Raw genomic sequence first — 26,734 nt, forward strand, 5'->3', positions numbered from 1 at the left:
TGTGGCTCCACTGGAGCGTTCGCGAATGCCTCCTGGAGGAGGAGACCAACCAGAAAGAAGAGGCAGCGTCCAGCAACTGGACAAAGGCCAGAGGGCCTTTCTGGCAAGAGGACTGGGGTGAGCAGAAGCTGATCTGGCTCTTTATCCCTGGGAGCAAGTGCCGTGTGGCATAGGTCAGTGAAGGCCTGAAAGGGATGTTGAGCCAGCAGCAAAAGGCCTTGAGTGCCCCATTAAAGAAGCTACAGCTGTGGCTGACGCCTGTAACCCCAGCACTTTGGGTGGCCCAAGTGGGCTGATTGCTGAGCTCAGTTGTTGTAGACCAGCCTGGCCAACATGGTGAAACCCTGTCTCTACTAAAAATACAAAAATTAGCCGCGCGTGGTGGCACGTGCCTGTAATCCCTGCCACTTGGGAGGCTGAGACAGGAGAATCGCTTGAACCGGGGTTGGAGAGGTTGGAGGCTGCAGTGAGCTGAGATCACACCACTGCACCCTAGCCTGGGGGATAGAGCAAGACTGTCTCAAAAAAAAAAAAAACCACATATGTCGGCCAGGCAGGGTGGGTCACGCCTGTAACCCCAGCACTTTGGGAGGCTGAGGATTACTTGAGCCCTGGAGTTTGAGAGCAGCCTGGGTAAAATAGTGAGACCCCATCTGTACTAAAAAAATTAGCCAGGCATGGTGGTGTACACTTGTAGTCCCAGCAACTGAGGAGGTCGGGATGGGAGGATTGCTTGAGCCCAGGAGGTCAAGGCTGCAGTGAGCTATGATCATGCCACTGGACTACATCCTGGCATTTCTAAGAGAAAAAAAAAGTGCCATTTTGTAAATGACTTCTGGGATGCTTATCTTGATGTAGAAAATCTCCTACCCCAAGAACAAACAGATAATTCCTGAACAGGGACTAGCAAACAATGGCCTCAGTGGGCCTTCTGTTTCTGTAAAGTTTTATTGGAATGCAGTCACACTTGTTTGTTTAGTATTATCTATGCTGCTACCTGGAAGAGTTGGGTAGTCATGGCAGAGACCTTATGGTCTGCAAAGCTGAAAATGTTTATTATTGGGCTTTTCACAGGAAAAGATTGCCTACATGTGACCTACAAGAATATACACTTGTGGCCGGGCGCGGTGGCTCACGCCTGTCATCCCAGCACTTTGGGAGGCTGAGGTGGGTGGATCACCTGAGGTCAGGAGTTTGAGACTAGCCTGGCCAACAAGGTGAAACCCTGTCTCCACTAAAAATACAAAAATTAGCTGGGTGTGGTGGTGTGCGCCTGTAATCCCAGCTACTCTGGAGGCTGAGGCAGGAGAATCACTTGAACCTGGGAAAGGTGGAGGTTGCAGTGAGCTGAGATCGTCACTGCACTCCAGCCTGGGGGACAGTGAGACTCAGTCTCAAAAAATACAATAAAGAATATACACTTGTGTCAGCACTGTACTTAGCACTAAGGATTTCTCTTTGCCACTGAATGGAAAAAACACCCTTGATATTATTAATGATGTTATGCTTTATTGTTAACTATATTACTAGATTATTACTTTTACTCATCTCTTCTTGCATACTCTTCTATTCTTCTGATATTTGTGTCTGTTTTAGTGCCTATTTGAGCCCATCTGCTTAATATGGTACATTTTAGTATCTAATAAAGGGTGCCTGACTTTTTTTTTTTTTTTTTTTGAGACAAGAGTATAGTTCTGTCGCCCAGGCTGGAGTGCAGTGGCATGATCTCAGCTCACTGCAACCTCCGCCTCCTGGATTCAGGCAATTCTCCTGCCTCAGCCTCCTGAGTAGCTAGGATTAGAGGCACCCGCCACCACCCCCGGCTAATTTTTGTATCTTTAGTAGAGACGGGTTTCACAATGTTCGCCAGGCTGGTCTTGAATTCCTGACCTCAAGTGATCCACCTGCCTCGGCCTCCCAAAGTGCTGGGATTACAGTTGTGAGCCACCGCGTCTGGCCTCCGACTATTCTTTTAACCAGATACTGTTGGACTTTTCTCCATATGATCTTTAAGTTGTTTTATTCTGTGAGCTGGGGGCTGGGGGAGTCTTCGAATTGGAATTGCTATAATTTTGTTTAGTAGTTTTGTGAAGATCTTTTTTTTTTTTTTTTTTTTTGAGACCGTGTGCTAGGATTGCAGGCGTGAGCCACCATGCCCAGCCAATTTTTATATTTTTAGAGATGGGGTTTCACCATGTTGGCCAGGCTCATCTTGAACTCCTGACCTCAGGTGATCCCCCCAGCCCAGCCTCCCAAAGAGTTGGGATTACAGGCGTGAGCCACTGTGCCTGGTCTGATATTTTAATACTTTAAAAAATATATAGGCCTTCATGGAGAAATTTAAAAAAAATACTTTCCATTCAGGAATAATGTCAGTGTGTTCTGAACTTAACTTTAGGTCTGTTAATGAGGTTTTTGTATTTTCTTCATGAAGATCCTTTATTGCTTTTGCTAATTGATTTCCAAGTTGCTCCTAGCATCACTATTGTGACAATTTAATCACTATTATGGATTAGAATTTTTTTTCCAATTTTCGTTTCAAAATTGTGAAGTATTTCAACCTGCGGAGAGGTTCAGAGAGTAATAGAATAATCTATAAATAATAAAGATGATACCCATGTATCATCGAGATTTTACCTGTGTTAACATGTAGTCAGATTTTCAGGTTTTGATTTGTTTTTTCATATCAAGCATCACAGGTATAACTGAGGTCTCCTTTGTCTCTTCCCCAAGTCTTTCCCCTCAGTTGCCACTTTCTTGAGGTTGGACAATCTATCTGGTCCATGTTATTGTTACTTTACTACTTATGTATCAATCTCTGTATAACATAGATTTTGTGTCTTTTATTTCCAGGTAAGTTGTATCATGTGGATAAGTGCACAGTTTACTTTTTGAACTCTGTTTTTGGAGAACTGTCCATCTTGTATATACGTTAGTCCTTTTTTTTTTTTTTTTCCGAGACGAAGTCTCGCTCTTGTCCCCCAGGCTGGAGTGTGATGGTACGATCTCAGCTCACTGCAACCTCTGCCTCCCGGGTTCAGGTGATTCTCTTGCCTCAGCCTCCCAAGGAGCTGGGATTACAGGCGCCTGTCACCACGCCTGGCTAATTTTTGTATTTTTAGTGGAGACGGGGTTTCACCATGTTGGCCAGGGTGGTCTCGAACTCCTGACCTTAGGTAAGCCCAGTCCGTTTGTTTTAACCACCCCCTATTGCTCCGTTGCACATACCACAGTTTCTCTCTTCCCTGTCAGTATTTAGGCTTCCAATTTTCCCATGCTAAAGTTAAAGAGAACCACTGAAAGAAGGAAAACAATGTGTAGTTTTCATTTTCAACCAGCTATTGTTACTACAGAGGAAAGTTACTGGTTTTGTTTACATTTCTTAGATCTAGTCATTTTAACAAATTAGGCCTCCCAAAATGCTGGGATTACAGGCGTGAGCCACGCACCCAGTAAATAATTATATTGCAGCCGGGCGCGGTGGCTCACGCTTGTAATCCCAGCACTTTGGGAGGCCGAGGCGGGCGGATCACAAGGTCAGGAGATCGAGACCATCCTGGCTAACACGGTGAAACCCCGTCTCTACTAAAAATACAAAAAATTAGCCGGGCGTGGTGGCGGGCGCCTGTAGTCCCAGCTACTCGGAGAGGCTGAGGCAGGAGAATGGCGTGAACCCGGGAGGCGGAGCTTGCAGTGAGCCGAGATCGCGCCACTGCACTCCAGCCTGGGTGACAGAGCAAGACTCTGTCTCAAAAAAAAAAAAAAAATAATAATAATAATTATATTGCCAATGAATAATGAGTGTACTTATTCTGAATTTTAACATTATTATCCCAAAAAAACAAGATTATAGATAAAGAAATATTTTAGGAAATTATGCAGTAAATAAAAGGAAGACTCTATAACAAAATAATGATAGCATCGGGTTAAAATCAGAGGAGGCCATAGGAGAGGGTAAACGCCTGCGCGTCCGCCCCGAGGCAAGTCCACGCCTGGGTAATGAATAACCCGGTACCCGCGGCCGCCCCAGCGTTGGGCGGGGGAAGCTCGGGGACTCCGCGCACGCGCACATCCTGGTCCCGGCAGCTGCGCAAGCGCAATCGCCCGGAACATGGCTGCCGCCGGCCGCCAACCGTAAGTGCCGACGCATCCCTGAGCCCTGCGCTGCCTCCGTTTTCCGCGGAGGGACGGCTTGGCGGGTGGAGGCCCGCTGAGTTCTTGTGGGGAGGTGAGGGGTGCGTCCGCGGGTGGGTTTCACGCGGGTAGTGGGCATGTCGGGCCAGGGGCGTAGTTGTCCTGGCGGGTGGGGACGCTCCGTGGCGATTGGGGTCACTCCTCTGAGGGCGAGGTTGCTCCGGGGCTGGTCTGGACGCCCCCGCTCTTTCCTTAGCGTCACCCGTGAGTTCCGCGCTCGCATCTCTAGCCCGCCCTCCCATAGAGACCGTTTTGCCGCGCCTGCTGGGTGTCCTGGTCCGTCTCCTGGGGTAACCCCCAAGTCTACCGCTTTTCTGGCAGGTGGGAGGGGCAGTATAGGCTAGAGTGGGCCTCCGGCTGAATTGGCGGCCGTGAGCCAGTGGGCTGAGCCACTTCCCCTTGAGTCTCCGAGTTGTTAGATCACCTGTGTGTTTTTCCATTTGATATTTGCAAAATCATGTTTTTCTGCAATTCTCAGTGAGGGCCGCATTTTTGCACCTATTTAGTGACCATTTCGCTGTCTTTTTCCCTGGTTTAGTGGCATATTTCGTTTGTGCACTCTTCCAGTCTCAATATTTTATGACATAAAATGTTGATTTAGATAGAGAAGCTGAAAGACTTGTGCAGTGAACGACCCGGTTAACATCTGCTGAACTTACTGTATCCCTTATCTTTCCTTCTGTCCATCCTTTCAGCCATCCATTAGTCCACCTATTTTTAGAAACATTTCAAAGTAAGTTGCAGATAACACAACTCTTCTCCCTCAAACACCTCACTATGCTTACCATGAATTAGAGTTCAATAGTGCTTTTTTAAATTTTTTGAGCCAAAATTGACTTTCAGTGAAATGCACAGATATCCCCTGTACCATTGATGAGTTTTGACAAATGCAACCTAAACCTTTATTAAAATTACCATCAGCCTGAAAAGGTCCCTTATTTTTTGCCAAGTAAAAAAATTTGGCTATAGGAACTTGGGCTTGTTAAAGTACGTTTTGAATACCCAGCTTTTTTCTGTTTTTTCTTTTTTCCCACACCAAGTGACTTTCCTCCATTCTACTGCTTGTTTACCTCTCTCTTCACCCAACTTTTCATTTTGAAAAGTTCCACATTCGCATAAAAGTTGCAGGAATAGTTTAACACTCGTAAAACCATCCAGATTCTAAAATTAACACTTTTTGCCACATTAGCTTTATGTTTCTTTTCTCCCTGCCTCAAACACATGCATAGGTGTTACCAGAAAGGGGGTCTCGAGCTATACTCCAACAGAGGGTTCTTATATCTTGGGAAAGAAAATTCAGGGCGAGTCCATACAGTAAAGTGAAAGCAAGTTTATTAAGAAAGTAAAGGAATAAAAGAATGGCTACTCCATAGATAAAGCAGCCCTAAGAACTGCTGGTTGCCCATTTTTATGGTTATTTCTTGATTCTGTGTTAAACAAGGGGTGGATTATTCATGCCTACCATTTTTAGGCCATATAGGGTAACTTCCTGATGTTACCATGACATTTGTAAACTGTCATGGTGCTAGTGGGAGCAGGACCAGAGGTCACTCTTGTCGCCATCTTGGTTTTGGTGGGTTTTAGCCACCTTCTTTACTGCAAGCTTGTTTTATCAACAAGGTCTTTATGACCTGTATCTTCTGCCAATCTCCTGTCTTATCCTGTGACCTAGAATGCCTTAACTGTCTGGAAATGCAGCCCAGTAGGTCTCAGCCTTATTTTACCCAGTCCCCATTTAAGATGGAGGTTTGCTTTGGTTCAAACGCCTCTTGACGTAGGGTTTTCTTTTTATATTTTACACACACACTTGTACACACAAGTGTTGCAGAGGCAGGTATGGTACAGACATATTTACATACACTTAGTTTTTTTGGCTGAGTTACTGAAAGTGTGTTGTAGATATCATACCTCACTGAAATACTTCAGCCAGGATCTCGTGAAAAAAGTAACGTTCTTATTTTTTAATTTTGTATTTTTTATAGAGATGAGGTCTCACTATGTTGCCCAGACTGTTCTTGAACTCCTGGTCTTAAGCAGTCCTCCTGTCTTGGCCTCCCAAAGTGGTGGGATTACAGGTGTGAGCCACCATACCCAGCCAAAAAGAACATTCTTGAACAAAACTAGTGTTATTATCACACCCAAGTATACTTTTTTTTTTTTTTAAGATGGAATCTTACTCTGTCACCCAGGGTAGAGTGCAGTAGAGTGATCTCGGCTCACTGCAACCTCTACCTCCCGGGCTCAAGTGATTTTCCTGCCTCAGCCTCCTAAGTAGCTGGAATTACAGGCGTGTGCCACTATGCCCAGCTAATATTTGTATTTTTAGTAGAGACGGGGTTCCACCATGTTGGCCAGGCTGGTCTTGAACTCCTGACCTCAAGTGATCTGCCTACCTTGGCCTCCCACAGTGCTGGGATTACAGGCGTGAGCCACTGTGCCTGGCCCCAGATACTTTATTATTGATACAGAATTCTTGTCTGATACAGTTTGTATGTAGCTGATCTCGTTTGTATGGTTTTTGGGTATTTGTTTTGATCCAGGATCCAATCCAGGATCCTGTGTTACATTGACTTGTCATATTATTTTCATCTCCCTCAACCTTGAATGGCACTCTCCTTTCTTTTTTTTTTTCATGAAATTGATACATTTTTAAAAGACCCAGCTGGTGGTTGTGTAGTTTGTCACTTGATGTTCATTTGATATTCCCAATATTAAATTCAGACTCTCATCTTGGGCAGGGCATTGTCTGAGTGACATCATGTTCTTTTTGGTGTGTCGTGTCAGGAAGCATGTGAGGCTGGCGGTGATCAGAGTTTTGTCATGTGATTAAAGTGCTCTCTGCTGGGATCCTCTACTTTTTCCCCTCTGTAATTGATAAGCCACTCTAGAGATGGTACTTTGAATGTTCTTTTAATCTTATGTTCATGGTGTATTACTCATTTTGATATAGCAAGATGTTTCAAATCTTTTTCTTTATGTTTTGTGCCTTTTGTGAGTTAAGAAATTCTTTGGCTTGGCACAGTGGCTCACGCCTATAATCCCAGCACCTTGGGAAGCTGAGGCTGGGGGATCACTTGAGGTCAGGAGTTCAACACCAGCCTGGCCGAGATGGTGAAACCCCGTCTCTACTAAAAATATAAAAATTAGCTGGGTGTGGTGGCGGGCACATGTCATCCAAGCTACTCGGGCAGCTGAGGCAGGAGAATCACTTAAACCCAGGAGGCAGAGGTTGCAGTGAGCTGAGATCATGCCACTACACTCCAGCCTGGGTGACAGAGTGAGGCACTGTCTCCAAAAAAAAAAAAAAAAAGGAAGAAAAAAGAAATTTTTTTTGGCTTGATGCAGTGGCTCACGCTTTAATCCCAGCACTTTGGGAGTCTGAGGCTGGAGGATCACTTGAGCTCAGGAGTTTGAAAGCAGCCTGGGCAACATAGTGAGACCCAATCTCTACAAAACATTAAAAAAAAAAAAATGGCCGGGCGCAGTGGCTCATGCCTGTAATCCCAGCACTTTGGGAGGCGGAGGCGGGCAGATCACGAGGTCAGGAGATCGAGACCATCCTGGCCAACACGGTGAAACCCCGTCTCTACTAAAAATACAAAAATTTAGCCGGGCGTGATGGTGGGCACCTATAGTCCCAGCTACTCGGGAGGCTGAGGCAGGAGAATGGCATGAACCCGGGAGGCGGAGCTTGCAGTGAGCCGAGATCGCACCACAGCACTCCAGCCTGACTCCAGAGCAAGACTCCATATCAAAAAAAAAAAAGAAAAAAATTAGCCAGGTGTGATGGCGTACTCTGGTCACGGCTCCTGAGCCCAGGCATTCAAGATTGCAGTGAACCATGATCATACTACTGCATTCAAGCCTGAGCATCAAAGCAAGACTCTGTCTCTTTAAAAAAAAAAAAAATTCTTGTCTGGGCGCCATGGCTCATGCCTATAATCCCAGAGTTTTGGGAGGTCGAGGCAGGCAGATCACCTGAGGTCGGGAGTTCGAGATCAGCCTGGCCAACTTGATGAAACCCCATCTCTATTAAAAATATAAACAGCCGAGTGTGGTGACGCGTGCCTGTAATCTCAACTACTCAGGAGGATGAGGCACGAGAGTCGCTTGAACCCAGGAAGCGGAGGTTGCAGTGAGCCGAGATCACGCCACTGCACTCCAGCCCAGCTACAGAGCGAGACTCCGTCTCAGAAAAAAAAAAAAATTAGATAGATAGATAGATAGATAGATATAGATATAGATATAGATATAAAATTAGCTGCATGTGGTGGCAAGTACCTGTAGTCCTGGCTACTCGGGAGGCTGAGGCAAGAGAATCCCCAGGAGGCGGAGGTTGCAGTGAGTCGAGATCACGCCACTGCACTCCAGCCTGGGTGACAGAGCGAGACTCCATCTGAAAAAAACAAAAACAAAAACAAAATAACAACAACAACAACAAAAATTTTTTCTACTCTGATAACTCAAAGATATTCTTGTAGTTCTTTACTTATTTATTTATTGAGACTGAGTCTCGCTGTTGTTGCCCGGGCTGGAGTGCAATGGCGCAATCTCGGCTCACTGCAACCTCCGCCTCCCGGGTTCCAGCAATTCTCCGCCCTCAGCCTCCCGAATAGCTGAGATTACGGGCGCCTGCCACCACGCCCGGCTAATTTTTGTATTTTTAGTAGAGACAGGGTTTCACTATGTTGGCCAGGCTGGTCTTGAACTCCTGACCTCGGGTGATCCACCTGCCTTGGCCTCCCAAAGTCCTGGGATTATAAGCGTGAGCCACTGCGCCCAGCCTAGTTCTGTTATTTCTAATCATTCAAAAAAATTTTTTCTCACATACTATGTAGGTCTCATAAGCCTGTGTGTGAGCGTGAGTGAATTTGGAATTGTAATTATTTTTCCATCTGAAAAGACAGCAAGAGGTATACTTACTCTTGCTAATGTGTGAGGCCACCTTTACCACCTTTTAAAGTATTAAATGTCTCCAAGTCTGTTTGGGGCTCTGTCCTTCCTGTACCTTCACTGGGTTGCTTGCTTACTGGAACTTTAAGGAGAAGCCTTGACTTTGGCAAAACAACTACTCCCAGCTCTTTTTCCTCTCTTCTTTTTGTTTTTTAAGGAGTTGTCATGGATATTTCAGGAAGCTGTCTTCTTCAATGTGAATTTTGTCATGCGTCAGTAAAGTTATTCCAGAGATTTGCTTGGAAAGCATTGCTTTTACAGGTCTAGTGAGAGTTGTCCTGGTTTCAGTACTTGGCCCTTTCATCTGTGTACCTGGTCTAGCTCCTCACTTACTCCAATGCCCTTTCAGGCCTTGAGTAAACTTTTTCAAGTTTTCACTACAAAGGTACTATATAATTTTGTTAATTTTTGTTTTCTTTTTTTTGATACAAGGTCTTGCTGTCTCACCCAGGCTGGAGTGCAGTGGCACTATCACAGCTCACTGCAGCCTTGAGCTCCTGGGCTCCCAAGTAGCTGGGACTTCAGGTATGCACCATCACTCCTGGCTAAAGGCATTTCACTACATTGTCCAAGCTGGCCTTGAACTCCTAGGCTCAAGTGATCCTCTTGCCGCGACCTCCCAAAGTGCTGGTGTTACAGGTGTAAGCCAGTGCACCCGGCTGTGGATGGGCTTTCATTGTGATTAGATAGTGGGGTTGGGGTTGGGGCTTGCATAGTTTGAACTTCCTGCTGGCACCAAGGAGGAAACACCCAGACTTTCTTGTTAGCTTGCCCAGATGAGAGGGAGAAGGAGAAAGGGGTGGGGGCTTGAAAGCTGTCACAGCCATCCAAAATGGAGTCAGACTCTTTATCACACTTGTAATCACATGGCTGACTTTATCAGCATGGGATTAAAGTTGGTAAATGATTTATTTTTGTTAATGAGTTGTGAACAAGTAAAGTAAACATTATTATGGGTGTCCCACAGAGATGGCTGGAGCCGTGTGGATGGGCGCAAATGGCTAATGTCCAGCAACCGTCGACGTCAAGTATCCACGCACCTGGCCTGAGTGGATCCCTCAGCCTTTCAGAGGTGAGTACCAGGGAATGGAAGTCTACACGAGCTCAGCACATCCCTGCAAGGACTGTTATTTCCTTTATAAAGTCCTAAAATACCAGAAATGTGGCAGATGGGGTCTAGACCAGTGGTTCTGACACTTACAGACTCGACACATACTTACTCTTTAAAACAGCTTTATTGAGATATAATTCATACAGCATACAATTTACCCTTTTAAGTGTACAATTCACTGTTTTTTATTATATTAACTAGCTTGTATATCCATTGCTACAGTCAATCTTCGAATGTTTTCATCACCCCTGAAAAGGAAAACCCATACCATTTAGCAGTCACTCCCCCATCTTTCCCAACCCTAGGTAATCACTAATCTACTTTCTGTCTTATAGATTTGCCTGTTATGGACATTTCTTATAAATAGCCTACAATATGTGGTCTTTTGTGTGTGGCTTGTTAGACTTAGGAAAATGTTTCATGTTATAGCACGGGTCTTTATTTTATTTTTTTTGAGATGGAGTCTTGCTCTGTCACCTGAGCTGGAGTACAGTGGTGCAGTCTGGGCTCACTGCAAACTCTGCTTCCCAGGTTCAAGCAATTCTCCTGCCTCAGCCCCCTCAGTAGCTGGGATTACAGGCAAGGGCCACCACACCCGGCTAATTTGTTTTTTGGTTTTTTTTTTTTGAGACGGAGGTTCGCTCTTGTTGCCCAGGCTGGAATGCAATGGCACGATCTCGGCTCATCGCAACCTCCGCCTCCTGGTTTCAAGCGATTCTCCTGCCTCAGCCTCCTGAGTAGCTGGGATTATAGGCATGTGCCACCACACCTGGCTAATTTTGTATTTTTAGTAGAGACGGGGTTTCTCCATGTTGGTCAGGCTGGTCTCAAACTCCCAACCTCAGGTTATACACCCTTCTCGGCCTCCCAAAGTGCTGGAATTACAGGCTTCAATCACCTCGCCCGGTCTACACCGGCTAATTTTTTTGTATTTTTTTAATAGAGATGGAGTTTCACCATGTTGGTCAGGCTGGTCTCGAACCCCTGACCTTAAATGATCCACTCACCTCGGCTTCCCAAACTGCTGGGATTACAGGCTTGAACCACCGCACCTGGCCAGCATGTGTCTTTACTTTGTTCATTTTATGGATGAAGAATATTCCATTGTTGCCGGACGTGGTGGCTCAGGCTGCACTCCAGCCTATGTGACAGAGTGAGACTCTGTCTCCAAAAAAAAAAAAAATTTTCCATTGTGTAGATAGAACACATTTTGCTTATCCATTCATCTGTTGATGGACACCGAGTTGTTAACACCTTTTTTTTTTTTTTTTTTTTTTGAGACAGAGTCTCGCTTTGTCACACAAGCTGGAGTGCAGTGGCACGACCACAGCTCACTGCAGCCTTTGCTTCTGGCTCAAGCGATCCTCCCACCTCAGCCTCCTGAGTAGCCGGGACTACAGGTGTGCATCACCATGCCTGGCTAATTTTTGTATTTTTTGTGTAGAGGAGGGTTCGCCATGTTGCCCAGGCTGGTCTCGAACTCCTGGGCTCAAGCAATCTGCCTGCCTTGGCCTCCCAAAGTTCTGGGATTACAGGCATGAGCCACTGCACTCAGCCAGAATACACGTTTTCATTTCTTTTGGGATAGCTATCTAGGAGTAGAAGTGATTACAGCCATCCTAGTGGGTGTGAAGTTGTATCTTTTTTTTTTTTTTTTTTCTGAGACAGAGTCTCGCTGTCGCCCAGGCTGGAGTGCAGTGGCACAATCTCAGCTTACTGCAGGCTCCGCCCCCCGGGGTTCACGCCATTCTCCTGCCTCAGCCTCCCGAGTAGCTGGGACTACAGGCGCCCGCCACCTCGCCCAGCTAATTTTTTTTTGTATTTTTAGTAGAGACGGGGTTTCACTATGTTAGCCAGGATGGTCTTGATCTCCTGACCTTGTGATCCGCCTGCCTCGGCCTCCCAAAGTGCTGGGATTACAGGCATGAGCCAACGTGCCCGGCCGAAGTTGTATCTTTTTGTGGTTTAGATTTATATTTTGGCCAGATGTAGTGGCTCATGCCTGTAATCCCAGCACTTTGGGAGGCCAAGGCAGGGGAATGGCTTGAGCCCAGGAGTTCAAGATCAGCCTGGGCAACATGGTAAAACCCCATCTCTACCAAAAAATACAAAAATTAGCCAGGTGTGGTGGCACATGCCTGTAGTCCTAGCTACTCAGGAGGCTGAGACGGGAGGATCACTTGAACCCTAGAGGTGGAGGTTGCAGTGAGCTGAGATCGCGCCACTGCACTCCAGTCTAGGAGACAGAGCAAGGCCCTGTCTCAAGAAAAAAAAAAAAAAAGATTTTAATTTCTCCAATAGTTAATGATATTGAGCATTTTTATTTATTGAATATTGTCTATTCAGACCTTTTGTCCATTTATTAAATGAGTTTTGTGGTTTTTTGTTTGTTTGTTTGTTTGTTTTTGAGTCTCCCTCTGTCGCCCAGGCTGGAGTGCAGTGGCACGATCTCTGCTCACTGCAACCTCCGCCTCTGGAGTTCAAGCAATTCTCCTGCCTCAGTCTTCCGAGTAGCTGGGACTACAGGCGCATGCCACCACGCCTGGCTAATTTTTTGTAATTTTAGTAGAGGTGGGTTTCACCGTGTTAGCCAGGATGGTCTTGATCTCCTGACCTCGTGATCTGCCCGCCTTGGCTTCCCAAAGTGCGGGGATTACAGGCGTGAGCCACTGTGCCCGGCCCTTTTTTTTTTTTTTTTGAGACAGAGTTTAACTCTTGTTGCCTAGGCTGGAGTGTAGTGGCATGGTCTTGGCTCACTGCAACCTCTGCCTCCCTGGTTCAAGCGATTCTCCTGCCTCAGCCTCCCGAGTAGCTGGGATTACAGGCATGCGCCACCACCCCTGGCTCATTTTGTATTTTTAGTAGAGACAGGGTTTCTCCATGTTGATCAAGCTGGTCTTGAACTCCCGACCTCAGGTGATCTGCCCGCCTCGGCTTTCCTAAGTGCTCGGATTACAGACAGGAGCCACCGCACCTGGCCTGAGTTTTTTTTAATTATTGAATTGTGACACTTATATTCTGGATACTAGTCCCTTATCCTATATGTGATTTGCAAATATTTTCTCCCATTCTGTGGGTTGCCTTTAACTTTCTTAGTGATATTCTTGGAAGCACAAAAGTTTTTTTTTTTTTTTTTTTGAGACAGGATCTCACTCTGTTGCCCAGGCTGGAATGCAGTGGCATGATCTCAGCTTACTACAACCTCTGCCTGCTGGGCTCAAGTGATCCTCCTGCCTCAGCCTTCCAAGTAGCTGGGACTACAGGTGCATGCCACCATGCCTGGCTAGTTTTTGTATTTTTAGTAGAGGTGGGGTTTCACCATGTTACCCAGGCTGGTCTCGAATTCCTGAGCTCAAGTGATCCACCTGCCTCAGCCACCCAAAGTGCTGGGATTACAGGTATGAGCCACTGCGGCTGGCCAAGAGTTGATCACCTTAGGTCAGGAGTTCAAGACTAGCCTCACCAATATGGAGAAACCCCATCTTTACTGAAAATACGAAAATTAGCCAGGCATGGTGGCACATGCCTGTAATCCCAGCTACTCGGGAGGCTGAGTGAGGAGAACCACTTGAACCCGGGAGGAGGAGGTTGCAGTGAGCTGAGATCGCTCCACTGCACTTCAGTCTGGGCAACACAGCAAGACTCTGTCTCAGAAAAAAAAAGAGAGTGTTAAGCCAGGCGTGGTGGCTCACAACTGTAATCCCAGCACTTTCGAAGGCTGAGGTGGGAGGATTGCTTGAGCCCAGGAGTTCAAGACCAGCCTGGCCCATATAGTGAGACCTCATCTCTACCAAAAAAAAAAAAAGAAAAATTTAGGCTGGGTGTGGTGGCTCACGTCTGTAATCCCAGCACTTTGGGAGGCTGAGGCATGCAGATCCCTTGAGGTTAGGAGTTTGGAACCAGCGTGGCCAACATGGTGAAACCCTGTCTACTAAAAATACAAAAATTAGCCGGGCATGGGGGCGTGTGCCACTTAGGAGGCTGAAGCAAGAGAATCGCTTGAGCGCAGGAGGTGGAGGTTGCAGTGAGCTGAGATCATGCCACTGTACTCCAGCCTGAGACAGAGTGAGATTCTGTCTCAAAAAAAAAAAAAAAAAAAATTATGTGTGATGGTGTGCACCTGTGGTCCCAGCTACTCAGGAAGCTGAGGTGGGAAGATCACTTGAGCCCGGGAAATTGAGGCTGTGTTGAGCCTTGATTGCACCTTGCAGTCTAGGCTGGACAAGAGTGTGAGACCCTGTCTCTTAAGAAAGAAAAAAAGGGCTGGGCGTGGTGGCTCACGCCTGTAATCCCAGCACTTTGGGAGGCCGAGGCAGGCGGATCACGAGGTCAGGAGATCGAGACCATCCTGGCCAACATGGTGAAACCCCGTCTCCACTAAAAAATATACAAAAAATCAGCCGGGCGTGGTGGCGGGCGCCTGTAGTCCCAGCTACTCTGGAGGCTGAGGCAGGAGAATGGTGTGAACCCGGGAGGCGGAGCTTGCAGAGAACCGAGATCATGCCACTGCACTCCAGCCTCGGCAACAGAGCAAGACTCTGTCTCAAAAAAAAAAGAGTCTTAGAGTTTTAGCTTTTATGTTTAGGCTGATCCATTTTGAGTAAATTTTTTTCTAATGTGCATGGTTTATAATCTGTTTTGCAGTGCACTCTAAATTTACTGGTAATATTAAATATCCATATAATTCTTTAAATTCTAAAGCCCTAAGTCTATGTAAAGAATCAATACAATTCTGGGGGCACTAATTCATTTCCCCCAGAACCGATCCAGTCTCGAGAGCGAGAACTCACTACCATGAGAACAGCACCAGGCCGTTCATGTGGGTTCCACCTCCATGACCCAAACCCCTCCTGATAGGCTGCCTGCCCCAGCACCACCACGGTAGGGATTAAATTTCAGCATGAGATTTGGTGTGGACAAGCAAACCGTATCCAAACCATAGCAGTGGAATAGCTGGATCATATGACAACTCCGTATTTTCCTTTTTGAGAATCATCAGACTGGTTTCCAAAATAGCTACACTGTTTTTTTTTTTTTTTTTTTGAGACAGAGTCTCGCTCTGTCACCCAGGCTGGAGTGCAGTGGCGCAATCTCGGCTCATTGCAAGCTCCGCCTCCCGGGTTCACGCCATTCTCCTGCCTCAGCCTCTCCGAGTAGCTGGGACTACAGGCGCCCACCACCACGCCCGGCTAATTTTTTTTGTATTTTTAGTAGAGACGGGGTTTCACCGTGGTCTCGATCTCCTGACCTTGTGATCCGCCCGCCTCGGCCTCCCAAAGTGCTGGGATTACAAGCGTGAGCCACTGCGCCCGGCCGTAGCTACACTGTTTTACATTTGCACCGGCAGTGAGAAGGTTCCAGTTTTTCCATATCCTTGCCAATACTTGTTACTGTTTTTGTTTGTTTTTAAATATTGAACATACTGGTGAGTGTAAAGTGGTATCTCACTGTGGTTTTGATCAGCATTTCCCTAATACCTAATGATATTGATCATCATTTCATGTGCTCATTGGCCATTTGTATGACTTCTTTGGGGAAATATCTATTCAGAACTCCTATGGGGTGAATGTCGTGTCCACTCAAAATTTGTATATTGATGCCTTATCCCCACTGTGATGGTATTTGGAGATGAGGCCTGTGGGAGGTAATTAGGTCACGAGGGTAGAACCTTTTTTAGTGAAATCAGTGCTCTTATAAGAGGAGACAGGAGAGCTCTCAGGAGCTCCTGCTTCCTGCTGTGCCCTGTGAAGGCACACTGAGAAGGTGGCCATCTGCAAACCAGGAAGAGGACCCTCACCAGAACCAAGCATGGTGACACACTGATTTTGGATTTCCTAGCCTCCAGAACTGTGAGAAATAGATTTCTGTTGTTTAAGCCACCCAGTCTATTTGTTGTAGCAGCCCAGACTAAGACAAGATCCTTTGCCCATTTCTAAAAATTGGGTTTTTGTCTTTTTATTATTGAATTGTAAGAGTTTTTTATATTCTAGATACACATAATATAAATATTTTCTCCCATTTGGTGTGTTGTGTTTTCACTTTCTTGGTGGTGTTTAAGTTTTATTTCAACAAAGGAAGTATCTGTTATAGATGAAATGGACATTCCTTTTGTTCCTCAAGGCGAGTTAGCCTCCCTACCCCCAAGAGAGACGTAATCACAGCCTTGGTTGGTGTCTTGCCAATGTATCATTATATTTTTATTTCTAAGAGAGTATTTTGTGTGTCTGAAAAAATTCCATAAATGATATCACCCTGTATATGTCTGATTTATCTCATCTTTTATTTTCTTTTTTACTTTTTTTTAAAATTTGAGACAGTCTTGCTCTGTCTCCTCCGCCTCCTAGGTGAAGCGATTGTTGTGCCTCAGCCTCCCAAGTAGCTGGGATTACAGACGTGCACCACCATGCCCAGCTAATTTTTGTATATTTACTGGAGATGGTGTTTTGCCATGTCTGCCAGGCTGTTCTCAAACTCCTGGCCTCATGTGATCAGCCCGCCTCAGCCTCCCAAAGTGCTGGGATTACAGGCGTGAGCCACCGCACCCGGCCTGTTTTATTTCTTTTAACTGTACATGTGTATCCTCCCTTCACAAACCTGCAGGGAGGTGCTTTCAAGTCCCTTGTTTTCACAGCATGGCCACAGACCATGCCAGGTCCCAGGCTATCCAGAAGGTTCAGAACAGGAAACATGTCATGCGGCAGGGCAGCTTCAGGAGCCCTTTCCACAGGAGAGGTCCTTGCAGCATCCAGGGGTGACAGCTGGGAGCATGGTCCTCCTACTGGCTGGCCCCAGGTGATCACTGGCTGGCCCCAGTGATTCGACATCACTGCTGAATGCTGTGCACATAGCAAGTGTCTAAGGCCTTGGCCTGGACTTGAAAGTAAATGATTCTGATGTTTCCTTTTTTCTGATGTTTTAAGGTGTGATGTTCACATTAATTCCCTATGACCGTAATTATTAAGAATTTTCCTTAGGAGTCTGACGTTTCCTTAAAGTACTTTTTGAGTTTATTGAGATAAAGGATCTATTACTTGAATCTGAGAGTATTTTGATCATGAGTCTTGGTGAGATTTTCTCATATTACTTTCTGAATGTATTGGGATAAGCTGTAAGGGAGCTGTCTTCTACTTTAATCTGATAATATGGGGAATTGTATTAATAGATGTTCCAATGTTTCCTAGTCCTTACGTTCCTAGGATAAATCCAACTTTGCCATTTTGTTAACCTTACACTGTTAGTTAAACGCTTGTCTGACAATTAGTATCACTTATGTGTTCATTTTTGCTTTTTAAAAAATTTTATTTATTTATTGAGACAGGGTCTTGCTCTGTCAGCTAGGCTGGAGTGAAGTGGCGCTCTCTCCATTCACTGCAACCTCTGACCCCCAGGCTCAAGTGATCGTCCCACCTCACTCAGCTTCCCAAGTAGCTGGGACCACAGGTGCATACCAGCATGGCTGGCTTTTTTTTTTTTTTTTTTGTAGAGATGGGGTCTTGCTGTGTTGCCCCGGGTGGTCTCAAACTCCTGACCTCCAGCAGTCCACCTGCCTTAGCCTCCCAAAGTGTTGGGATTACAGGTATGAGCCACCATATCTGGCCTTTTTCTTGCTGTTTTTTAATGGTCTCTTTCATTTGTCTTTTCAAATGACAGACTTGGTTTTCATTTTCTCAACTGGTTTCTTTTTTTTAATTTCCATAATTTCTGCTGCGATTTTTTTTTTTTCCCCTGAGACAGTCTTGCTCTGTCACCCAGGCTAGAGTGCAGTGGTGCGATCTCGGCTCACTGCAACCTCCGCCTCCTGGGTTCAAGTGATTCTCCTGTCTCAGCCTCCCGAGTAGCTGGCACTACAGGCACCTGCCACCATGCCTGGCTAATTTTTATGTTTTTAGTAGAGACGAGGTGTCACCTTGTTGATCAGGCTGGTCTCGAATGCCTGACCTCAGGTGATCCACCCGCCTCGGCCTCCCACAGTGCTGGGATTATAGGCTTGAGCCGCCGCGCCCAGCCTCTGCTGTGATTTTTATTAACACTTTCCTTCTACCTCCCATTGGGTTAGTCCATAGTTCTTTCCCGTAAGTTGTAAATTGAATGGTGAGATCACTCGTCTTCAATCTTCTTTTCTTTTAGTCAGTAATAATCAAGTTAATGGTGAGCCCTAAAGGTACAACTACATAAAAAGTCCCATTTTTTAAATGTTTAAACTGTTTTTTATTATCTGTACTTACAAGGTGTTGAAGGAGGGACTTACTCCTGAATCTTCTTTCTAGTGGTGGAATAAGGTACATATTGTTCTGGAGTGTCTTTCACTTTGAGTTTATGGCTTGTCCAATGAGTTTACAAGCAGTAGGTTGTTTATTGTTGGAAGATCATCAGTCATATAGTGAAGCGAACAAGACCATTCTGAGGGCACCATGCGTTACTCACATCCCAGAATGTGTTATTGCCATTCATTTCAATGATACATAGAACCCATCAGCGATGGCCCAAGAAAATCTGTGGGCAGCCTCGGAGACCACCATGGCTGTTGACTTGCTGCCATCTGCAGCTTCAGGACCCACAGTAACTTCATCTTTAGTCCTTTTTTTTTTTTCTTTCTTTTTTTTTTTTTTTTTTGAGACAGTCTTTCTTACTCTGTCACCCAGGCTGGAGTGCAGTGATACGATCATGACTTACTGCAGCCTTGAACTCCTGAACCTCTGGGCTCAAGTGCTATTCCTGCCTCAGCTTCCCAACTACCTGGGACTAAAGGCGAATGACACCACCACACCCAGCTTTTTTTTTCTTTCATAGAGGCACAGTCTTACTATGATAATCAGGCTGGTTTCAAACTCCTGGCTTCAAGTGATATCCCTGCCTTAGCCTCTAAAAGTTCTAGGATTACAGGTGTGAGCCACCATGCCTGACCTAGCCTTCTTTTTAAAATATAGGCATTAAAGACCAGCATTTTCAGTCTAGGAACTGTTAGCTGCATTCTGCATTCTCATTTGCCACATGTTTTGAGATGTGCTGTTTTCATCATTGTGTAGTTGTAAGTGTTTTCCTTTGCTTTTTTTTCTTTTGAGGTGTAGTCTCGCTCTGTCACCCAGACTGGAGTCAGTGGCATGATCTCAGCTGACTGCAACCTCTGCCTCCCAGATTCAAGCGATTCTCCTGCCTTAGCCTCCCGAGTAGCTGGGACTACAGGCACGTACCACCATGCCTGGCTAATTTTTGTATTTTTAGTAGATATAGGGTTTCACTATATTGGCCAGGCTGGTCTTGAACTCCTGACCTCGTGATCCACCTGCCTCTGCCCCCCAAAGTGCTGGGATTACAAGGCATGAGCCACTGCGCCTGGCCTGTTCTAGGTGTTTTGTAATTTCTGTCAAGTTTTCTCTTTGATCTGTCAATTACTGAGAAACAAGTTTTTATTTTTCCAAATAAATAGGGGTTTGCTTTACTCGCTGTTTTATTGTATTTGGTTTTCTTTCTGTTACTGGCTTTTAACTTGCTGCCTCAAAGTCAAGAGGCTGTAGTCTGGGCTTTGTTGAACTTTTTCTTTGACCTGGTCAGTGTTAGCAAATGTTCCACTTGTGCTTAGAAAGAAAGCATTTTATTCTAATTTGTACATAGATTTTCATCCAGCTGTGTGATCAGATTGGCTAACTACATTCTGTCCTGCATAACTCTTTTCCATTCTTCTGTGTTTTCATTTCTAAAAGAGGTTCATTAAAACCTCCCACCTGCCGGGCGCAGTGGCTCATGCCTATAATCCCAGCACTTTGTGGGGCTGAGGCAGGCGGATCACCTGAGGCCAAGCGTTCGAGACCAGCCTGGTCAATGTGGTGAAACCCGTCTCTACTAAAAATACAAAAATTAGCTGGGCGTAGTGGTGGGCACCTGTAATCCCATCTCCTCGGGAGGCTGAGGCAGGAGAATTGCTTGAACCCGGGAGGTAGAGGTTGCAGTGAGCCGAGATCGTGCCACTGCACTCCAGCCTCGGCGACAAGAGTGAGACTCCGTCTCAAAAAAAAAAAATTAAATAAATAAAATAAAACCTCCCACTATGGCTGGTTGCAGTGGCATGTGCCTATAGTCCCAGCTACTCATGAAGCTGAGGCAGGAGGATCGCTTGTGCTCTGGAGTTTGAGGCCAGCCTGGGCAACATACTGAGACCCCCATTATAAAAATTAAACAATTACATTAAAACGTTTTTTAAAATTTAAATATAATCTGAGCTATTTGATCAGGAAAAAAAACCTCAAAAAACAGATAAATAAAATTTCCCACTATGCTTAGATTTGCTGTTTTCTCCCTACAAACCTAGCTGGCTTTGCTCTGTGTTTTTTTGTTGTTGTTTGATTGTTTGTTTGTTTGTTTTTTGAGATGGAATCTCGCCCTGTTGCCCAGGCTGGAGTGCAGTGGCGCAATCTCGGCTCACTGCAAACTCTGCCTCCCAGGTTCACGCCATTCTCCTGCCTCAGCCTCCCAAGACTACAGGCGCCCGCCACCATGCCTGGCTAATTTTTTGTATTTTTGATAGAGACAGGGTTTCACCATGTCAGCCAGGATGGTCTCGATCTCCTGACCTTGTGGTCCACCCGCCTCAGCCTCCCAAAGTGCTGGGATTACAGGCGTGAGCCACCACGCCCAGCCAATGTTTTCAGGACATTTCTCTTTTCCCTTCACGAAGTGCATCTTTGATTACTTTGCCCATTTTTTTTCTTTTTATGTGCTGTTCTGTAAGAATCCTCTATAGCTCTTGGGCAGTAATTCTTTGTGCTTTTAAGTCTCATTTTCTCTCTATCTGCCACTTGCATTTTGTCTCTTATTGTGTCTTTTATTGGATGGAAAATTTGAATGCTGATATCAGACTTGTTAATCCTTGTCTGTTTTTTATTTTTTGTTTTTTGTTTGTAAGACATTGTCTCTTTTGCCCAATCTGGAATGCAGTGGCACAATTACAGCTCACTGCAGCCTCAGCCTTCTGTGTGGGCTCAAGCGATAACTCCCACTGCAGCCTCTCAGAGTGCTGGGATCACAGGCATGACCCCCAATGCTTGGCCATATGGTTTTTTTGGTTAAGTTTTGTTGGATCAAAGTCTGCCACACTTATGAAGGCATACTACATTATTTAAACTTTGACTTTTATGTTGCAGCCTGTATCCTTCTGAAATTTGAATACACGCACACACACACACATATATATACACATATACATGTATATATATTTAAATTGCCTAGAATGTAGACATATATGTATGTATGTATTCTGAGGCAAGGGTCTATTTTCATTTTACCTTAAAAAATAGAAAGAAGGCTGGGCACAGTGGCTCATTCCTGTATTTGCAGCATTTTGGGAGGCCGAGGTGGGATAATTGCTTGAAGTTTTTGAGATTGAGGCTTCAGTGAACCAAGGTCACACCACTGCACTTTAGCCTGGATGACAGAGTGAGACCCAGTCCCACTGAATGAACGAATGAAGGGACAACCAGTTGTCTTAATGTTGTGAAGTCTGAGTGGACAAGGATGGTGACAGGAAGATTGATATGTATGAAGACACATGCAGCTATTTACAGAATGCCCTTCATCCCCTAGCCTTGGAGACTGCTTCGTACATGATCCAGTTTTTTTTTTTTTTTTTTTTTTTTTGAGACAGAGTCTTGCTCTGTTGCCCAGGCTGGAGTGCAGTGGCACAATCTCGGCTCACTGCAAGCTCCGCCTCCCGGGTTCACGCCATTCTCCTGCCTCAGCCTCCCGAGTAGCTGGGAATACAGGCGCCTGCCACCACGCCCGCCTAATTGTTTGTATTTTTTTAGTAGAGACGGGGTTTCACCATGTTAGCCAGAATGGTCTCGATCTCCTGACCTTGTGATCTGCCCACCTTGGCCTCCCAAAGTGCTGGGATTACAGGCATGACCACCGTGCCCAGCCGACATGATCCAGTTTTTATACCAACCATGCAGGGCAGTCTGACAGTTTTTGTTTTGTTTTGTTTTTTGAGATGGAGTCTCACTTTGCCGCCCAGGCTGGAGTGCAGTGGTGCGATATCAGCTCACTGCAACCTCTGCCTACTGGGTTGAAGTCATTCTTCTGCCTCAGCCTCCAGAGTAGCTGGGACTACAGGCATGTGCCACCATGCCTGGCTGATTTTTTTGTATTTTTAGTAGAGATGGTGTCTCACCATGTTGGTCAGGCTGGTCTTGAACTCCTGACTTCAAATGATCAACCCGCCTCTGCTTCCCAAAGTGCTGGAATTACAGGTGTGAACCACTGTGCCCCGCCAGGTCATTGACAGTTCTAAGACTTAGACCCAGAACTTTTAGGTCACCAGTCCTGTGCTTTGTCCTATCATGAATGCAGAACCTTGATGACAGAGCTGGGGTGAGAACTGCTCCTTCAGTGCTGTTGTAAGCTCGTTGTGAAGTCAGAGCTTTGGCAATGTGTACTGATGGGCAGTGCATGACAGGGACAAGAATGCAGTGGCTGGGATGGAATTCTAGGGGGAGCAGGGATGTTTGGCCTCTGGTCTCACATCTCAAACTAATCCTTTTGGTGATGATTTATCCCGAGGACCATTCCTCCTGCCTGCTCTCTAGGAAGATGAAAATGCTACATGGTTCTTTTGAATCTGTTCTTGGTTCCATTCCTTGGCTATGATTTTACCTCTTCCTTGTATAAACTTGAATTTAAAAGAGAAAACAAGTAAAAAAATACACATCTTCACACCTAGCCCATCATCATTGTCTGTTTCTCTTACAGATAAAGCTTCATATGCCTAAGTCTGCATTTTTCTTCTTTTTGCGGTTTGGGATATGAGATTGAAAATGACAACTCGGAATTTTCCTGAGAGAGAAGTACCCTGTGATGTAGAAATGGAAAGATTCAGAAGGGAAGTTCCCTGCTTGTCCAGTTTAGGTGATGGTTGGGACTGTGAGAACCAGGAGGGACACTTGAGGCAATCAGCTTTAACTCTGGAGAAACCAGGGACTCAGGAAGCAATTTGTGAATATCCTGGTTTTGGGGAGCAGTTGATTGCAAGCTCAGACCTTCTACCATCTCAGAGAGTTCTGGCAACAAATGGTTTCCATGCACCTGACTCAAATGTTAGTGGTCTGGATTGTGACCCCGCCTTATCCAGCTATCCTAAAAGTTATGCGGGTAAGAGAACTGGTGACAGCGATGCCTGTGGAAAAGCCTTCAACCATTCCATGGAAGTTATTCATGGAAGAAATCCAGTGAGAGAGAAGCCCTACAAATACCCTGAAAGTGGTAAGTCTTTTAATCATTTTACCTCTCTTGGTCATCAAAAAATAATGAAAAGAGGCAAGAAACTGTATGAAGGTAAGAATTTTGAGGACATCTTTACCCTGAGCTCATCGCTTAATGAAAACCAGAGAAATCTCCCTGGCGAGAAACAATATAGATGTACTGAATGTGGCAAATGCTTCAAACGGAACTCTTCTCTTGTTTTGCATCACCGAACTCACACCGGAGAGAAGCCTTATACTTGTAATGAGTGTGGAAAGTCCTTCTCCAAGAACTACAACCTGATTGTGCATCAAAGGATCCACACAGGAGAGAAGCCCTACGAATGCAGTAAATGTGGGAAAGCTTTCAGTGATGGGTCAGCTCTGACGCAGCACCAGAGAATTCACACAGGCGAGAAACCTTATGAATGCCTGGAGTGTGGAAAAACCTTCAACCGAAATTCATCCTTAATTTTGCACCAAAGAACTCATACAGGGGAAAAACCATATAGATGTAACGAGTGCGGGAAACCCTTCACTGACATCTCCCACCTTACAGTGCATCTCAGAATCCACACCGGTGAGAAGCCCTATGAGTGTAGCAAATGTGGAAAGGCTTTCCGGGATGGCTCATACCTCACCCAGCATGAGAGGACTCACACTGGAGAAAAGCCCTTTGAGTGTGCAGAGTGTGGGAAGTCCTTCAACAGAAACTCTCACCTCATTGTGCATCAAAAGATCCATTCCGGGGAGAAACCCTATGAATGTAAAGAATGTGGCAAGACTTTCATTGAGAGTGCATACCTCATCAGGCACCAGAGGATTCATACTGGTGAGAAGCCCTATGGCTGCAACCAGTGTCAGAAACTTTTCAGGAATATCGCTGGCCTCATTAGGCACCAGAGGACTCATACTGGTGAGAAGCCCTATGAGTGTAATCAATGTGGCAAAGCCTTCAGGGACAGCTCCTGTCTGACCAAGCACCAGAGAATTCACACTAAGGAGACCCCATATCAGTGTCCAGAATGTGGGAAGTCCTTCAAGCAGAACTCTCACCTGGCAGTACATCAGAGACTCCATAGCAGGGAGGGTCCCAGCCAGTGTCCTCAGTGTGGAAAAACGTTCCAAAAGAGCTCATCCCTTGTTCGACATCAAAGAGCACACCTGGGAGAGCAACCCATGGAAACCTAATGGTTGGGGGCCACATGAGTCTCCCAGTCCGCTCTCACTCCTTTGTTGAGGAGGCGTGTCTTAGATCTGACTCCTCTCTGGTCAGTAGAAAAGAATCCTTTAAGCTATCCAGTGAATTGATGAATGTGAGACATTGCTGAGCCACACTGTTAAGTCTGCTCATTGGGGAACTCGGGAGACAACTTAGGATGAGGGCAGAAAAGTCTTTGGGGATGATTCAGTCTGTACCAAACATGACAGCACACACACTGGAATGAAACGTGCAAACATGGGGGTGACACTTCCCACAGAGAGAGCCTGTGAATGCATTCAGAACATGATTGGAATGAAGAGCCCTGTAGTAGGCAGTTTCCACCTTGTACATAAGCAAACACTGAGTCAACTTTTTTTTTTTTTCCCAGAGTCTCACTGTGCAGTGGCACAATCTCCACTCACAGCAACCTCTGTCTCCCAGGTTCAAGCAGTTCTCCTGCCTCAGCCTCCCAAGTAGCTAGGATTACAGGTGCCTGCCACCACACCTGGCTCATTTTTTGTATTTTTAGTAGAGAGAGTTTCACTATTTTGGCCAAGCTGGTCTTGAACTCCTGACCTCATGATCCACCCACCTCGGCTTCCCAAAGTGTTGGGATTACAGGCGTGAGACACTGTCCGGCCTGAATCAACCTTTTTAAGTGTAATCAGAAAGAGAGGCTTTGGCAGGGGCTCTTACTGTGTTTTCTGTATCAACAAAGGTGTACAATGAGAGAGTCCACACAGTGCTCTACTGCACACACCACAGAATGTGAGATTTTCCTGTTTGAATGTATGTCTGCATTATACTCCTGCAATAATGCTGAGGACTCGTTGCAGGAGGGCAAACTAGGTGAATAAATTACCTGTGAATGAACAATGAAGTCGTTCCTCTTAAGACTGAAACAAGCAGGCCAGACGTGGTGGCTCACGCCTGTAATCCCAGCACTTTGGGAGGCCGAGGACTTCAAGACCAGCCTGGCCAGCATGGTGAAACCCCATCTCTACCAAAAATACCCAAAATTAGCTGGGCATAGTGGTGTGTGCCTGTAATCCCAGCTACTTGGGAAGCTGAGGCAGGAGAATTGCTTGAACCTGGGAGGTGGAGGTTGCAGTGAGCTAAGATCGCACCACTGCACTCCAGCCTGGGTGACAGAGCGAGACTCCATCTCAAAAAAAAAAAAAAAAAGACTGAAACAATCTTGTGCTAAGATGGAAAGGGCTGCTTCTAACAGATGTGGTTTGTTGCTTTAGTTGTTGAAGCAAAAATACTGAGTTATTATGTTTATGTTATCACCCCACCACTACCTCCATGGTTGTTCATTTAGGATGCTTCTAATTCATCCACTGTGAACCATTATAAAGGTTTTATTGCCATGTTGAAAATGTTTATAATATGGCAAAAAGGGGCATCAAATAGAAGATTTACTATTATTCCAGCCATGTAAAAATATGTGCACATATGGATGTATGTTGAAAGTGGATGATGGAGAAATAAAATGTGGTTTTCTTTGGGGTCTGGAATTTTGTATCATATTTTTTCTCTGTTACAGATACTTGTTGGCATAATAATTTGGTAATAAATTAAAAAGTGAAGCCAAAAGGTGGTTAATTTGGGGTTTCTCTGGACCATTAGTAGTAGGGACTGGATCAGGGCAACAGGGAAGCTGTAAGTGTGGATGGAGGGGCATTGAGCAGTAGCATCTCTGGAATCAGCATCCCAAAGCCCAGGGCATGAGAATAACTTCCTTCTTTGGGACTTGGGTTATAAGGGGGTGTCAGTGTAGAAGAGAGAGTGAGTCCCAGAGAATGGAGAACAGGAAGCCTGTCAAAAATTTGGGATGACTTTCGAGTGGCCCTTCCGAGGCAGTGCAGTGCTGGCCAAGTGAAAGCCAGTCAAGGTGGATGACACAGCCTTGAAGCGCCGTGAGTGGATCCCTTTTGGATTTTGCCTCTAGACAATTTCCTCTCCTGGGAGAAGGGACAGGTGTGACGATGGTGAAGATTAGTGATGAGTCAGTCCAGGACTGGGGTCAGCCAGGCCCAT

General features: G+C 45.6%; 1 protein-coding gene across 7 annotated transcripts; it reads left to right on the top strand.

Annotated features, from left to right (window-relative positions):
• ZNF329 (zinc finger protein 329) lies at positions 1-26,211 on the top strand. Of its 7 annotated transcripts, none has more exons than XR_010115182.1 (5): positions 1-117; positions 9,580-9,672; positions 10,115-10,219; positions 23,000-25,132; positions 25,768-26,211. XR_010115182.1 is itself a non-coding variant. In XM_063615341.1 (4 exons), exon 4 carries the CDS (start codon positions 23,053-23,055, stop codon positions 24,676-24,678), a length of 1,626 nt encoding a protein of 541 aa, XP_063471411.1. In that variant the 5' UTR covers positions 1-117; positions 9,580-9,672; positions 10,115-10,219; positions 23,000-23,052; the 3' UTR covers positions 24,679-26,211. The 7 variants fall into 7 exon arrangements, 5 of the variants coding, with proteins under 5 accessions (XP_063471411.1, XP_055095858.2, XP_063471412.1 ...); XR_010115181.1 differs by lacking the exon at positions 1-117 and adding an exon at positions 3,794-4,134; XM_063615341.1 differs by having other exon boundaries at positions 23,000-26,211.
• The last annotated feature ends 523 nt before the right edge of the window (positions 26,212-26,734 follow it).

Source organism: Symphalangus syndactylus, chromosome 13 (genome assembly GCF_028878055.3).
Source record: "Symphalangus syndactylus isolate Jambi chromosome 13, NHGRI_mSymSyn1-v2.1_pri, whole genome shotgun sequence".
Taxonomy (NCBI): Eukaryota; Metazoa; Chordata; class Mammalia; order Primates; family Hylobatidae; genus Symphalangus; species Symphalangus syndactylus.